Source organism: Schistocerca piceifrons, chromosome 9 (genome assembly GCF_021461385.2).
Source record: "Schistocerca piceifrons isolate TAMUIC-IGC-003096 chromosome 9, iqSchPice1.1, whole genome shotgun sequence".
NCBI lineage: Eukaryota > Metazoa > Arthropoda > Insecta > Orthoptera > Acrididae > Schistocerca > Schistocerca piceifrons.
In genome coordinates this window covers 202,754,602-202,770,992 of record NC_060146.1, presented here as the reverse complement: position 1 = coordinate 202,770,992, position 16,391 = coordinate 202,754,602, and the positions used below count along the sequence as shown (strand labels likewise).

At 42.3% G+C, this 16,391-nt stretch overlaps 1 protein-coding gene across 1 annotated transcript in view; it reads right to left on the bottom strand.

The window, feature by feature from the left end:
• Positions 1 to 14,075: 14,075 nt before the first annotated feature.
• LOC124716858 (fibrillin-1) overlaps positions 14,076 to 16,391 on the bottom strand; it is a 117,635-nt gene continuing 115,319 nt past the window's right edge. Inside the window, exon 5 of the mRNA XM_047243411.1 lies at positions 14,076 to 15,975. Within this exon, the coding sequence (XP_047099367.1) occupies positions 15,869 to 15,975 (107 nt within the window). The 3' untranslated portion in view covers positions 14,076 to 15,868. The remainder of the gene's footprint in view (positions 15,976 to 16,391) is intronic.

Here is a 16,391-nt window from a genome sequence, read left to right as displayed (position 1 = left end):
GAAACGTGCCTGTTGGCTCGTAGTGGTAAAGCGTGCACTTTCTTGTGGCCACCTGCGTATGAGCCCGCCTGTTTGTCAGCTTCAGAATCACTCGATGGTGTGGAGTAAGTCTTCTGTCTTCCTCCTCACTCCAAAGTACTGCCGGTTAATAATCGGAACTCCACACCTCATTACTAAATTCTCGCTGGACGGAACTCATAATGTCTGTCACTATTGGACAGTGAGATTCCTGGTCCGGCAGAAACAGCCAAGTTTCAGAGCACTGAAGACTTGGGCCGACGGCTGAAGAGTAAGAACAACCGATGAGACGAGTCTTGCTGTCGCATAGAAGGATGTCTCCACTGTAGCACTGAGTACAAGGGTGCAGGCCGAATTCAGACTTTCCAGCTGCTGCTGAAGCTGCCTTCCGCTTTTACGCTATGCTAGTTTGATAAGAACTGGCCAGCGTTGCAAACACAGATGCACTATGTGATCAAAAGTATGCGGACACACGCATACGCACCTATTAGGTGCATTGTGCTGCCACCTACTGCCAGGTGCTCCATATCAGCGACCTCAGTAGTCATTATACATCGTGAGATAGCAGAATGGGGCACTCCGCGGAATTCACGGACATCGAACGTCATCAGATGAATGGACATCAATTGTGTCATACATCTGTACGGGAGATTTCCACACGCCTAAACATCCATAGGGCCACTGTTTCCGATGCGATAGTGAAGCATAAAAGCGTACAGGCCGACCTCGTCTATTGACTGGTAGAGACCGCCGACGGTTGAAGATGGTCAAATGGGTGATAGGCTGACATCTATGCAAACCACACATAGGAATTACAAACTGCATCAGGGTCCACTGCAAGTACTATGACACTTAGGCGGGAGGTGAGAAAACTTGGATTTCATGGTCGGGCGGCTGCTCATAAGCCACATATCACGCCAGTAAATGCGTAAGGAGCGTAAACATTGCACGACTGAACAGTGTAGAAACGTTGTGTGGAGTGACGAATCACGGTACACAATGTGGCGATCCGATGGCAGGGTGTGCGTATGGCGAATGCCCGATGAACGCCATCTTCCAGAGTGTGTAATTGCGAACAGTAATTTCGGAGGCGGTGGTCTTATGGTGTGGTCGTATTTTTCATGGAGGAGGTTTGCACCCCTTGTTGTTTTCCGTGGCACTATCACAGCACACGCCTACACTGAATGTTTTGAGCACCTTCTTGTTTCCCACTGCTGAAGAGCGATTCGGGGATGGCGATTGCATCTTTCAACACGATCGAGCACCTGTTCATAAAGGTTCGGCCTGTGGCGGACTGGTTACACGACAATAACATCCTGACCTGAATCCTACAGAACACATTTGGGATGTTGGAACGCCGACTTCGTCCCAGGCCTCACTGACCGACATCGATACCTCTCCTACAACAGTGCAGCACTCCGTGAAGAATGGGCTGCCATTCCCCAAGAAACCTTCCAGCACGTGATTGAAGGTATGCCTGCGAGAGTGGAAGTTGTCATCAAGGCTAAAAGTGGGCCAACACCATACTGAGCTCCAGCATTACCGATGGAGGGCGCCACGAACTTGTAAGTTATTTACAGTCAGATGTCCGGATACTTCTGATCACATAGTGTATGACAGCTAACTTCCATCAGGAGAAAGTGGACAGCTTTAACGTCTCGCAGCCAGCTAGTTGTCTTCATTATGTACTTTAGTGATCTTACTCGTGTGAGTACTTATTTTTTCGTGTTCTTTCTGTAATCAACTAACCACTCCTGTTGTATCTGTGAAATACTCTCATAATTATGCTTTTACCATGCCCCTCTACATGTGCCAAGATTACATTTTACATTTATGATCCCTTGTTTAGTTATTAAATCTTCATTAAGTTACATCAGCGGGTAACTCCTATGTTGATGTTTTACAATAATAAGCCTCATTATTATAGTGACCACCTGTTTCTGTTATAGGAAGATGATCCCTCCTCTCATTAATATATATATATATATATATATATATATATATATATATACACACACACACACACACACACACACATATATATATATATATATATATATATATATATATATATATGTGTGTGTGTGTGTGTGTGTGTGTGTGTGTGTGTGTGTGTGTGTGTGTATGTTTGCGTTTGGTGTGGTACCCATATTTTCACAGATGATTGGGCCACGCCTGCTAATTATTATTCCATTAAGACGGCTCAGTTGTGTCACATTATCATTTACTTAAAAATAATTTGCATTCGACTACAGTGTCATAGAAGTACGATAAACAGTACAACCAACAGTCCCCATAAGATTATGGCGACGCTGCCAGGATTTTTGAAGCCTGGAAACCTCTGAATTTCGTACTCAAATCTTCTTTTTAATTGGTCGAATTTTAACTAAAAAAGAACGAAGCCCTAATAATAAAAGAACATCAAGAATTTAAATTAGTTGTGTTACAGGCAGTTTTATTAATTTGTATTTCTTCATAGGTAAGGTTGGTGACTAAAAGTGTGTCGTTGCCGCGGGAAACCTGTCTCTATCTGGCAACAGTGGATTCAACTGGCAACCGCAATGCACCGATGCGACGAACACGCGTTGCTGCGATTTGCAGGCTTACCAACACTGTCGCCCTCCCGGCTTGCCCAGAGCGCTGTGTAGCCCGTGATGCGTCATTGCAGTCTACCCTGCCAGCGAAACTTTAATGTGAAAGTGTTCTGTGTGATCGGCAACAGTACAATGTTTTTGTTGGCAGCTAGTTTCGCAATGGGAAAAAGTAAAAGATATTCATACGATGCGTGCTATAAATTCAAGCCGGTCAGGGTGGCCATGCGCTTCTAGGCGCTAAAGTCTGGAACCGAGCGACCGCTACGGTCGCAGGTTCGAATCCTGCCTCGGGCATGGATGTGTGTGCTGTCCTTAGGTTAGTTAGGTTTAATTAGTTCTAGGTTCTATGCGACTGATGACCTCAGAAGTTAAGTCGCATAGTGCTCAGAGCCATCTGAACCATTTGAACAGAGAAGCTGAGCGGCATTTCGGCGCTACACAACAGAGAAAAACCATTCGCGATTGGCACACTGATAAAGGACTGAAAAAAATGAGGATTAAATGTGCAAATAGAGGACTGAATGCAGAACGGCCAAAACTGGATGATGACGTAATGAAATGGAATCTAGGACACCGTCAAAAGGGCTCTGGAATTATACAATAACGATTCAAATACACGGTCATTAGCTACCGCTACAGCGGTACTTGGCAGACTTTAAGGGTGGAGTTGGTTTATGAAGCGTCGTAGACTTCACGTGCGAAACAAAACCAAAATATCTCAGCAAATGCCACAAGAGTATGAAGAGAAAATATTGTCTTTCCATCGCTTTATTACTCAACATCGAAAGAAAAACCGAATAAAGAGTACGGACGTAACTCCTCTGACACTTAATGTGAGGAGTAACAGAATTGCTGCTACGAAAGGTACTAAAACTATAACTATAAAAAAAGTGGACATGAAAAAGTTACTACACTGTCATCCTTGTGCTGACGGTACTGAACTTAATCCAATGATTATTTTCAAGCTCAAAACCATGCCAAAACCTTCTGAAATACTGCGAGGTACATGACAAGAGCTCGATGGAGGAGGCTGGTAGGAAATTATGGATTAACAGACTGCGGGAAGGAAGTAAATGTGCTTTACTAAAGAAGACTTCTCTTCTTGTGCTGGATCAGTTTAGTAGTCATTTGAAAAATTCTGTAAAAGAGAAACTGAGACAGGGAAATGCAGCACTTGTTGATATTCCGGGAGGACCTACTTCACAATTGCAACCTCTCGATGCCTCGATACGTAAACTATTTAAAGCGCATATCAGTGACGAACGGAACAGATGCATGATGGATGAAACCTAACATCAATTCATGCCGAAGGGAGCTTTTAAACGACCTACAGTCAAACAAGTGTGTGTTCAGATGACGAATTTCAGGAATTTTAAAGTCTGTTCGGTTTTATAAACTAACAATTTTTAGTATGACTTTGAATTCCTATAATAAAAATGGTAAAAATGTTATTTTTTAAAAAGCTGCTTGTAGTTTAAGGTGGGTGTTATAGTCCGTAGCTTCTTGTAGTCCGTAAAATACGGTAAGCACTGCGCCGGCCTCTCACCGTGGCCAACACAGCTGCACGGATTAACCCAGAACGTCTCCCTCCTTAAAGTTGGAGCATGTAATTTATCTAATTAACACTCTGCCATCCGGCGACACCACAGTGCTGTCGTGTGTATAGTATCGCTCAGTGGCCGGCGACAGCACTTTAGTATCTTTTGCATTCTGTTGGTGTTTTGTTTAGGTAACAACAAGTTACACATATCAACAAGTTTTCTGTTTTTATAAGTACTTGTGCCCTTCCATCATGGCAGACGAAAGAGACGATACGATTATTTACGATGAATGAGCGGAGCAAGACTTGAGGGTTGCCACTACATCGCGTACGTCTCATGATCTGGTCGACAGACTTTCCGGTCACCTAAACCAACACCAACTAATAGCCCTACATACAGTGGCGGTCGAAATAATAGAGCCACCTCTATTGACGAGATTAAGAACTAGGATATCTATTAGTTCGCGAAATCGCCACGAGTGCCGTGTTGTCAGTCCCTTGTAGACAACATCAGGGAAGACGTTGCTGCTATCTTTAGTCGTCCGAAAGGAAGCGTTTGAGCTAGACGTGTGAAAAGAGGCATAAAGGTAAGAATCTTATGGGTCAAAATAATAGAGCCGCTTTACACATGTGCCTTTAAATTGATTTTTATGCAGTTGTTTTGTATGTAAATTGACGTGTGGTTTTGTTTACATTCGTCTAGATGGGCAGAGCAAAGCATACCAGTGAAGATGAGCGTATAGTAATGTTCCGGATGTTCAAAAGTGGGATGTCCATGAATAAAATAGCCAATGTCTTGCACGTTTCGCGAAAACGAGTCCAGAACGCCATGAGACGGTCAAAACAAACAAAGCCGCAGGTGGAGAACAGGGGGCGACCTCGTGTAACTACTCCTCGCGTAGACAGACTCATCACTAGGGAAGTGAAGAAAGACCCATTTTTGTCAACACCACGACTGAAAGCCATTTTGTTTAGCGACGAACATGATGTTCAACCATCAACCTCAACGATTCAAAGACGACTGAGATCTGCAAAATTGAATGGGCGCATTGCAAGAAAGAAGCCACATGTTTCACAAGCTAATGTTCGGAAAAGGTTAGCCTTTGCCCGGAGAAATGAACAAAAACCTAATACTTGGTGGAGGAACATCCTTTGGTCCGATGAATCCAAGTTTAATAGGTTTGCCTCAGACGGAAAAGTCTATGTGCGCCGCCCACCAAACCAGGAATTTAATCCCAAGTACACTTTAAAAACTGTGAAATACGGTGGCGGAAGTGTTATGGTATGGGGATGTTTTTCGTGGTACGGCATTGGTCCAATACACCGTATCAACGGCATAATGAACGCAGAAATGTACAAAGACATCTTGGCAAATGTGATGCTGCCTTATGCTGAAGAGGAAATGCCGCTGAAATGGAAATTTCAGCACGATAACGATCCAAAGCATACTGCAAGGATCATAAGGCAGTTTGTTCAAGAGCACAATATCGAAGTATTAGAGTGGCCACCTCAGTCCCCTGACGCATCACCCATTGAGAACTTATGGGAGATCTTAGACAAGAGAATTGACCGCTCAAAAGCTACATCGTCAGAAAAACTGTGGGAAGAAATCCAGAGAGCCTGGTATGCGATCAGTAGTGACGAATGCAGGCGTTTAGTAGACTCTATGGGTAAGAGGTGCAGGGCAATCCTCAAAAATAAGGGTTACCCCACGAAGTACTAATGCAGTCCTATGCAAAAAAGACTGTTCCTGTACGTTTCATAAGACTGAGATCAAGTACAATATATTTGTTTCAATTGGCTCTATTTTTTTGACCCTGTGGTCTGGTATTCTTTTGAATATTATCGATTATTACTGATTATTTTGTGTTGTGTTATCGATATAACTGACTATAGTACAATGTGACTCGGTTGTAATGGTTTCCATCATAGTTCAAACATGTCAAGTAATAAATGTGCACTTTATTCCAAACCTTTGCCAGGTGGCTCTATTATTTTGACCGCCACTGTATTTCCGAAACGATAAACGAAAACGAAGAAAGTGCCATGTATGTTCCAAAAACAAAACAAAATAAAAAACAACAAACTTAATGTGCAAGTCTTGCGGAGTTTCGTTACATTTTGGAGACTGTTTTGCTGCATATCGTATGAAAGAGAAATAGTAAGTGCCAAAGACAATACAAATAAATATATGAAACAAAGAAATTTTGTATTTATTTACGTATGTATAGCTCCGAAATTTCATGAAAGTAGGGGAACAGGGTTGAGAACTAACGATGAGATTAGTAAAACCTAACAATTTATAATCTCTCAATAATATCAAGAACGGCCGGCGACAAGTCAAGTAATTCGAATTAGCACTGCCGGCGCCAAGCGAATAAATTTGTACGAGACGTGAGAACGGCAAAGTGTTAATATACAGGGTGTTACAAAAAGGTACGGACAAACTTTCAGGAAACATTCCTCACACACAAAGAAAGAAAATATGTCATGTGGGCATGTGTCCGGAAACGCTTACATTCCATGTTAGAGCTCATTTTATTACTTCTCTTCAAATCACATTAATCATGGAATGGAAACACACAGCAACAGAACGTACCAGCGTGACTTCAAACACTTTGTTACAGGAAATGTTCAAAATCTCCTCCGTTAGCGAGGATACATGCATCCACCCTCCGTCACATGGAATCCCTGATGCGCTGATGCAGCCCTGGAGAATGGCGTATTGTATCACAGCCGTCCACAATACGAGCACGAAGAGTCTCTACATTTGGTACCGGGCTTGCGTAGACAAGAGCTTTCAAATGCCCCCATAAATGAAAGTCAGGAGGGTTGAGGTCAGGAGAGCGTGGAGGCCATGGAATTGGTCCGCCCCTACCAATCCATCGGTCACCGAATCTGTTGTTGAGAAGCGTACGAACACTTCGACTGAAATGTGCAGGAGCTCCATCGTGCATGAACCACATGTTGTGTCGTACTTGTAAAGGCACACGTTCTAGCAGATAGGTAGAGTATCCCGTATGAAATCATGATAACGTGCTCCACTGAGCGTAGGTGGAAGAACATGGGACCCAATCAAGACATCACCAACAATGCCCGCCCAAACGTTCACAGAAAATCGGTGTTGATGACGTGATTGCACAACTGCGTGCGGATTTTCATCAGCCCACGCATGTTGATTGTGAAAATTGGGGCAACTGGCGGTGAATCGAGGAAGTACAGTACATACTGACGAAACTAAAACGAGCTCTAACATGAAAATTAAGCGTTTCCGGACACATGTCCACATAACATCTTTTCTTTCTTTGTGTATGAGGAATGTTTCCTGAAAGTTTGGCCGTACCTTTTTGTAACACCCTGTATATCCTCCTCGAACTTTCGATTGGATGCAGACCTCTTTGCAATGTTCACTTGGTACCTGGTCGAGAAGGACCTCATTCACTGGCAGCAGGAATTGTGATTGACACCTCGCCCATGGTTTGTGTCGGTTATCCTTTTACGACTTTAGTTCTTGTACTGTGGTACATAACTGTGGATGGTTCACCATTCCTGGCAGACACATTCGACAGTTCACGATGATACACAAAACAAACGGGGCAATTCCATTCGCGGTGGAGTCTTGGGTACGTCCAGACACGGGAGCTCCTATCTGACGTTGAGTCACGTCTGCACCTCGACTCGTATCAAATGGTTCAAATGGCTCTGAGCACTATGGGACTTAACATCTGTGGTCATTAGTCCCCTAGAACTTAGAACTACTTAAACCTAACTAACCTAAGGACATCACACACATCCATGCGCGAGGCAGGATTCGAACCTGCGACCGTAGCGGTCGTGCGGTTCCCGACTGTAGCGCCTTTAACCGCTCGGCCACTCCGGCCGGCTCGACCCGTATCGCTGCGCTCCCCATCCAACCGACTGGCACATTCACGCCAGTTCACTACCGTGATTTACATCACGAGGGATAGCCACCACACCCAGGTGTGACTCATATACGGCCCAGGCAGCATGTCTTTGAAGAGTCGATGAAAAAAAATTCAACTGCCTACCTTAAGAGCGTCTCTTTTTGGTGTTCCCGTGGTGCTCTGTTACCGGAGCATACCTTTCTATCAATCAGCAATAATTGCTTCACGTAGCAGCTGTCCATTCCGTTTTGTTACGTCAGTGAAACAGTCTATTCACAACTCTCAAATACTTCGTAGTTCTATAACCATTTTCCGTATAATAAGTTAGTGTCATATTACATCAACGATATTAGACACGAATAAATCGAGGAGTGTTTAGAAAAGGTGCACTTTTAGTAACAGGTTATGTGGTGTCACCGCAAGGCACCACACTTGCTAGGTTGGTGGCTTCAAACCGGCCTCGGTCCGTCAGTACACATCGGAGCCGCGAGTCGCCACCGTCGACGCTAGCAGACCGAGCGCCGCCACTCGGCTGGTCTTACGAGACAAGCTGGCGCAATGGCCAGTTGTACAGCCGACGTTAATAGGAATGGTTCACTTGTTATAGCTTCAGGGATCACATTTGCAGAGACGCTAGTTAGCATAGCGTTCAGCTAAGTCAGCAGCTACCACCTGGCCGGGCGCCACATACAGTTTATGCATTGACAATTGATCTAAGCAGTCAGAATTGTAAAGAAATATTCACAGTTCAGTCTGTAACTGCACTTGTAAATATTATTGTACAAAGTCAAGATCGACGTTCACCACTGATGCTGAATTAAAGCTATGTATTTGATTGCATTCCTGTCCACTATTTTCTAATGACCTAAGATGTTCTAGATACATCCCGTCCTGTTCATTGATCCTCACGTCAGCCTACGTGATCACCGCGTCCAATTAATGGTCACACCTCGTGATCAGACTAGGAGTGAAGTGGCGTGACTCAGCCGAGCCACCCCTTTTCCATGAGCCCCCTGGTTCAGCTTCATACAGAACGGGTTACATTACAGCTGTTCGTATGTGAGGTCATCCACAAGCTCTTTGAAATTTTATACTTTTAAACGTCCCAGAAAATCAATTTAAATATTCTTAAAAGATTGCCGTGATATTTCTATCTTCTTCTTTACCGGTATTCCAAACAGTCTTCAAGAACCTCTCTGGTTTGTGGACGGGTAAACACATTTCCTTTCAAATTTTCGAAATTAGGCCTCGGGTAGATCTGAAGTAAGAAAGTAAATGCTGAGTCACATTTAACGCGTTCACAAAATTCTTAATAAGTCCAATTTTATACGAGGACCTGCTGAAAAATAATGCCTATGAATTTCTTAAAGTGAAAACTGTTAAACCTTTTTACAATGCGCGTTTTTTCAGTAAGTTCCATTTTGAACAAAAATAAAGCAAGTAATTTTTCATAGAAATTCTGTGGTTACATGAAAACTCGTACTTTAATTTACTTTCGAACATAATTCTCACGAATATTAAGACACTTATCATATCATACAACGAACTTCTAATACGACGTTTCTAGAAATCTGCCGCCTGAGTATAGCTTTCGATAATTTAATCGTTCTGTAACAGTTGCATAAAGCACACTTCTTCATAATTATGAGCAATTGGATGGTGCGTATGGAAATGGGTGATGACTAAAAGAAGGAATACAAATGTGCAAGATGGGGAATGACGTGGGTCAACCATCAGTGGTAAATGACAATTTTGTGCAGAAAGTTGACGAAATAGTGAAAGAGAACACATGCTTTACAATTTCGACGTATGTGATGAGTTTCCTCAAGTGTCAAGAAGTGCGCTTTATTCAACTGTTACTGCGTGAGGTAACGGGCGAGTTGTGGCGCTCTGTAAGTGTTGTAAGTTGAGAGTGAGGCGGCGGCACGGGGCACGTGGCACGGCCGAGCCCCACAGCGGCCAGAGCACGTGGTCCAGGGGGCACGTGGCTGGCTGCCAATTCCTTGGTGACGCTGTCTCGATGAAAGAGCGAAAAATGGCGGACTTTGTGAAACCTTAATGGCACACATTTCACGGTTCATATAGAAATTAATTGTTGCGACCCGCCAGGTTAGTCGAGAGCGCTAATGCGCTGCTTCCTGGGCTCGGGTAGGCGCGCCGGCCTCAGATCGAATCCGCCCGGTGGCTTAACGACGGAGGCCGGTGTGCTGGCCAGCCTGAATGTGGTATTTAGGCGGTTTTCCAAATCCCCCAAGGTGAATACAGGGCTGGTCTCCACGTTCCGCCTCAGTTACACGGCTCGCATACATCTGTACACATTTGCACTATTCCATGGATTACTCTAGACACGGACAGCTGGGGTGCACTGACTCCGTCCTGGGTGGTACGGGGTGGTGGCAGGAAGGGCATCCGGCCACCTCTTAAATTAACCCTGCCAATTCAGATTAACCATGCCGACCCTGTGTCATTGCGGGAAAAGACACAAGCGAAAGAAAGAAAGAAAGAGAGAAATAGAAATTAATTGTTGCCAGGTGAATCATGATACCTCAAAAAGAAACTTGTACATTACCATTATTTGCACGACGATTCTCATGGTGTAATCAGATTTTAATTATCTTTATTAGTTTAAAATTTACTATCTGACTGTAAATTATACAAGTAACACCCAGTAAAAAATATCCAAAATCTAAACGGCTCATCCGCTTTCGTCGATCGACGTGTCTTTAGGAAGCTATTACTGTAAACCTAAATTGGTATAAATTACAGGCGTGTATCTGGAATAGTACGTGAGTTATTGGAGGTCAAAGTGACCGATTACTATCGATCGCGTCAGGCCATAAGTACCTCACAGTTACACGAAAAAACGGTAGCAGCATGCTTATAAATATGTTTATTCATGTATGTCTTTGTTTATATCCGATATATACTGTCCATGAAGAAATTGGTCAATTATTTTCTTTGTTATAGAAAGCACAGAGACGTTAGTCTACTGGCCTACTTTAGCTTGCTATTCCTTTGATATATGTCTATTTAATTTGATAAATATTTAATAATGTGTGTTAGAGCGTGTTTATGGTCCAGCCATAGGAATATTTATTTAATTTCAATTTATTTAAATGTAAATCCAGTATTTCGAATGTGTTTCATTATATTTGTGAGTGTGTGTTGGCTTGGAGACAGGGCGGGAGAGATAACAGCGGTCGTGAATGGGGATACTGGATGGAAGTGGGAGACCAGTACGAGAGAGGACAAGAGAGTCGTGGAGTATGGCGCGAGGGACACACGGTGGCGAGAGAGACTTGGAGTGTGCTGCGGTTTGCGAGTGGTCGCGTGAGATAGCAATACTTCGGAGTGCGGACCTGTGAACTTGTGAGATTTCCGAGGTTTCTACAGTGAAGACGCAGTATGCGTTTAGAAGTGAATATCTTGCGACATATGTTGTCGTTCATAACTAATTACGAGCAGTAGGAATCTACTGTTTCCCTGTTATTCAACTTATATTTTATTTAATTGCTGGACCATCGACACCATTAAGTGTTTTGCAGAAATATACCGCATGCTCAAAAGTACTTCTACTATCGTACTCATCATTTAAGGTAGTTAAGATAGTACCTGCAGATTTTATTTATTGCAATCTTTCATTTATAAATTTGTATGTTACATTCATAATTCGCAATTGCCGAGTAATAGGAACCTTCGACCATTCGATTCATGTGTATATTCATATTGTACACTGCAGACTCAGCAGTAGTTGTCTTGTGATGCGGCAACTACGTATCCCAGCCCCTAAACAACGAAACCAGCCAAAACTTTTAATATTCCAACTCTGAGGGCACGTAGTTGAAGACCACACACCCACACCATTTTAATTTTATTTGAAACCCCGCAACTGGAATTTTAAATTATCGACAGTTATGGTCAGGTGGCAGATTTGTACTAGAATTGTATTCAGTGCGGTTTGTATGATATGATAAATGACTTAATGTTCGTGGGGATTACGTTGAACAGTAAGGTACATGCTTTCAAGAAAAATAAAATTTCTAAGAAAAGCTGAATTGTTTTATTTTTATTTCAAAAAGGTACTTATTTTAAAAAAGCAGGCCTAATACACCAAATAAATGTTATTGACATTCTACATCTTTTTTCTTCGTGTCTACGTATTTCCAGTCCTCTGCCGCCAGAGGGCTGAGAACTGTAGAGCGTAACATGGTGATGTGTGACGTAACTATGTCGGTGCTTGAGAAACAGCGAGCTGTAGTCGAGTTTCGAATTCGCGGCGTTGGTCCACACGTGGGGTGCAACCCGCTCCTTCAGCATGGCGGCGCCAGCCCACACAACAATGCGACGTCTCGGGATGGCAGCCATCGACCACCTTCCGTACTGTCCCGATTTGGCCCCATTCGATTTTCATCGGTTTCCAAAACTTAGCGAGCACCTTCGAGGACTTCGCTTTGATAGTGATGAAGCGGTGCAACCAGAGGTGAGGAAGTGACTCCGTCGAGAAAGTCAAACATTCTTCAGTGACGGTGCCAACAAACTAATCTCTCGTTGGGAGAAATGTGTTCGGCGCCAGGGCCACTATGTTGAGAAATAAATTTGTAGACATGAAGAATAGAGATGTAGAAAGTTAATAACGTTTGTTTTATTTAAAAACCCTAAAGAGTTTCCACATAAAAAATTCTGAGGCGTTACTGTTCTGCACATACTCGTATAATTTACATTAATTTGCCTTGCCTGGAGTATTCAAACTTTGGTTTTATATTCACGCAAAACCCTGTTCCATTTTCCACTAATTGAGATTGGATGAACACTTAATACAGAATACAGTCGTATGGTGCCCGTTTTTGGTGCCTGTCCCCTACTTTACAACCTAAAAGCAACACATATGCATCTTTTTACAGCACGAGCAACATAACTTTTCCTGGAAGCATTTCGGCACAAATATAGCAGAAGGTAGTTATCTGCGCTACTAACACATTTATGACACATTCTTACAAAAAGTAGACTACCAGCTCAAAATACATCAAAGCAGCATTCTGGAGTAAATACTTCAAGAAGTATCACAACACGACCGCCACATTGTAACAATTCGTAACACATGAAGACGCTCACCCCGGTGACAACGAGATGAAGCCGTGCAGACCTTGTACCCGTTTAAGGGATGATGCAGTGAGAATTAAGACATACTCAGACAGTACTGGGCACGACTTTTGTGAAAAAATTGTAATTACGTGTGATGGATGCAATTAAAAAACACACGACTTTTAATGTCAGTCACACATACAAAGGCCATAAACAGAGATCTATTAAAATAGTTCTTAAAACTCTGAACAAAAATTAGCACCCAAATTTGTAGAGAACAGCCTGAAATACTGCAACAGATATGCGCTGTGTTATTATTGAATAATAAAATGGAAGTATGAGCAGGGCTTTTTTTCTTAATTATCAAATAAAATAAAACGACTGGTTTTCATGTGAGCTTGTTACTTCTTGGCACCTTCCAGATAAGAAGTGATACGACGCTCCAGTTTCATTTACATTAACATATATGTTTCTTTGTTAATCCTGGATCACAAATAGTGTACAACATTTTGGATGTTTAAGGTCGTTTACAATAAATTAAATGAAAGTACTTTTCTCTACTAAGAATCTCCTTTACGTACTGAACGTTACTGGAAATAAAGTCATATGTATAACGTTACAAACTTTTATGAGCGTTTAATGTACTGCGATGTTGCAGGAAGTTGAGTTGTTGGACACAGTTGCCAGACGGACATAATCAAGTCTCACACTAATGCTGGTCTCAAAGATTTTAAAATATACCCAAATTTCATGTCTGGATACCTCAAATTGCTCTCTAGACAACGAAGACTATATTGTTTCTTTTCCAGTAACTCACATTGTTTACTGCTATCTTTAGCGCGTTTAATTTGTCTGTTGCTTTGACAGCAGAATATTTACAAGTTTATTTTGGCTGTATGGTACAGCAGCACAGAAACTTAAATACAAAAATCAAAATAAAAAAATAAACAATTTTATTCTTTGGTATTACAATAATCTTTGGTCTCATTTCATTGAAATGTACGCACTGATATTAACTAGAACAAATTCACAGTATCAATTCGTATTTTGCCTGTTTGTTGTTGACACATCAGATTGTCCCAGCAACTACCTAAGTGAATTAGCGCCTTTGCTGTACATTCAGTTAAGGCACGTTTCCACATGCAGATCTGAAGTAGCGTGTGCACACTCCCAAAGTCAGATCGCGTCACTAGCCTTCCCCCACCACCGAACAGCACCGCACGGCTACCACCTGGCTGCTGCATTTCAAAACACCATCAGTCTCTTTATATAACCCCACCACATAATGTAACAGACAGGTGAAACAGTGACCCATTGAGAAAAGCACGTTGATGTTGTCTGTTTTGTACATTTACACATGGAATAGATTACGCTTTCAGAAAAACGCGTGTCACTCTACCTTTTGTGCGCATTAGACTATTACGTATCTGTTTACACAATGATTATATTCCCTATATACAATACATACTTGATGACAGTTGTGTGTTTCAACATTTATCATATGAGCAATCAATGACAAATTTACGAGTTAATGTATAGGTTCACATAATCTGATCTTTGTAAAGCTCTTCTTCTTATGGAAATTCACTTGCAACTAAAAAACGTGGTTGATTAATTAATAACAGAGGTTTACTTTCGCAGTAGCTCACTGCACTGCTAAAAATGGAGAAAATTAAGTATCTGCAGTCGACGGGAATCTATCATTCAATGAAGGTGGCTTACTCAGAGTCTAGTACTGACGGTAGTATCTGCTTATAAATGCACTTAAATGTCTCAAAAACTCGAGTCACAAGAAAACTCTCTGTGAGCTACCCGTATAATCAACTTGGTTTGAGTTAAGCTCCTGATGTTGGGAAAAGAACATCTACAAAGTCAGCGTAATGCAGTGAGTACTTAAAAGCGGAAAGTAAGAGGAAAGTTCTGTTTTCATTGATTTTTGTAAATTGTGATATCTTGTAACTTGGTACAGTGAACGTTTGTGCGTATCAGCGTACAGGGCAATTCAAAATGAATTTAGGGATTACAAATGTTTAGTTAAATAAATATTCGTTTCATCATCACACCTTATTATACGTCGATTATACCTCCACAGATATACCACAACTACTATTGTTTCTTTCCGATGATTCGTTGTAACGCTACAAGATTGTATACAAAAACGTAAATGACAAGAGTCAAACCTAGTGTGCACAGATCTGCAGCCTGCCACCTTAGCCCGCTGCGCAAACGTCGCTAATTGATAGCTGGCGGTCTCGAATTCTATTCAACAGGCTCCGAGAACTTTGATGTTCGATTCTCTAAACACCTTGAGGCACGTATTGTAATGAAGCAGCATTGTTTACGGTATAAGCCTCGTTTGTGAAATGTATCTTTTCTCTAAATATATGCTTCTTTTGTGAAATAGATCGTTGCTCTGTGTGGCTAGGAGAACGATGCTATTACCTCCACAGGGCATTTTTGTTTCTAGACAGACGATGACAGGCTGTTGTAAAGTGCAAAGTATACCAGTACATGCTGAGAGTCAAGCCTCCCTATTTTCTATAAGCGTATCCTTGTAACTTGGTTGCAAGTACCCTCTGCCCCACTCTAGACAGTTGTTTTGAGTCTACTGATGATTCAATGGGACTCGGTAAGCGTCGTCGAGCTATGGTAGTGTTGAGTAGTCCCAGCTGGCGGTTGGACTAAAAGTGGAGTAGATCTAGGCTAGATCAGCCTAGACTGTGCTAGGTCTAGGAGACGGCCATGAGGCTGCCGCTGACCCCCAATGGCTGCAGGCTGGGGCCTTCGTCTATCTCCATCTGGAAGATTGGGTTGCTGAAGTCCCGCTGACCTGCAACTAACCATTCACATCTGTCAGAAATTTGCCATGTCGTAACACGAACAATTAAAAAAAAAATATAATTAAATTTTCCTTGAGACATACGAATCTCAACTTTATCTACGATAGTGATAGAAGCTGAAGAAATGAATTAAAATTTTGTGCCAAATCCAGGACTTGAACACAAGTCTCTTGTTTACGCGGCAGATGTGTTAGCCATTATGCAACCATAGCAGCGTGGGCAACACAGCTGCGCAGACTAACCTAGACCAGAGAGGGAGGGCTCATTGTTAGGGGAGAGCTTCGTAGTAGGCTAAGGCATCTGCCTCGTAAGAAGGACGCCTGCTTTGAAGTCCTGGCTGTGGCACAAAATTGTAATTCATCTCTTCACCTTTTATCATTATCGTAAATTCAAATAATGTTTTGCGTCATTA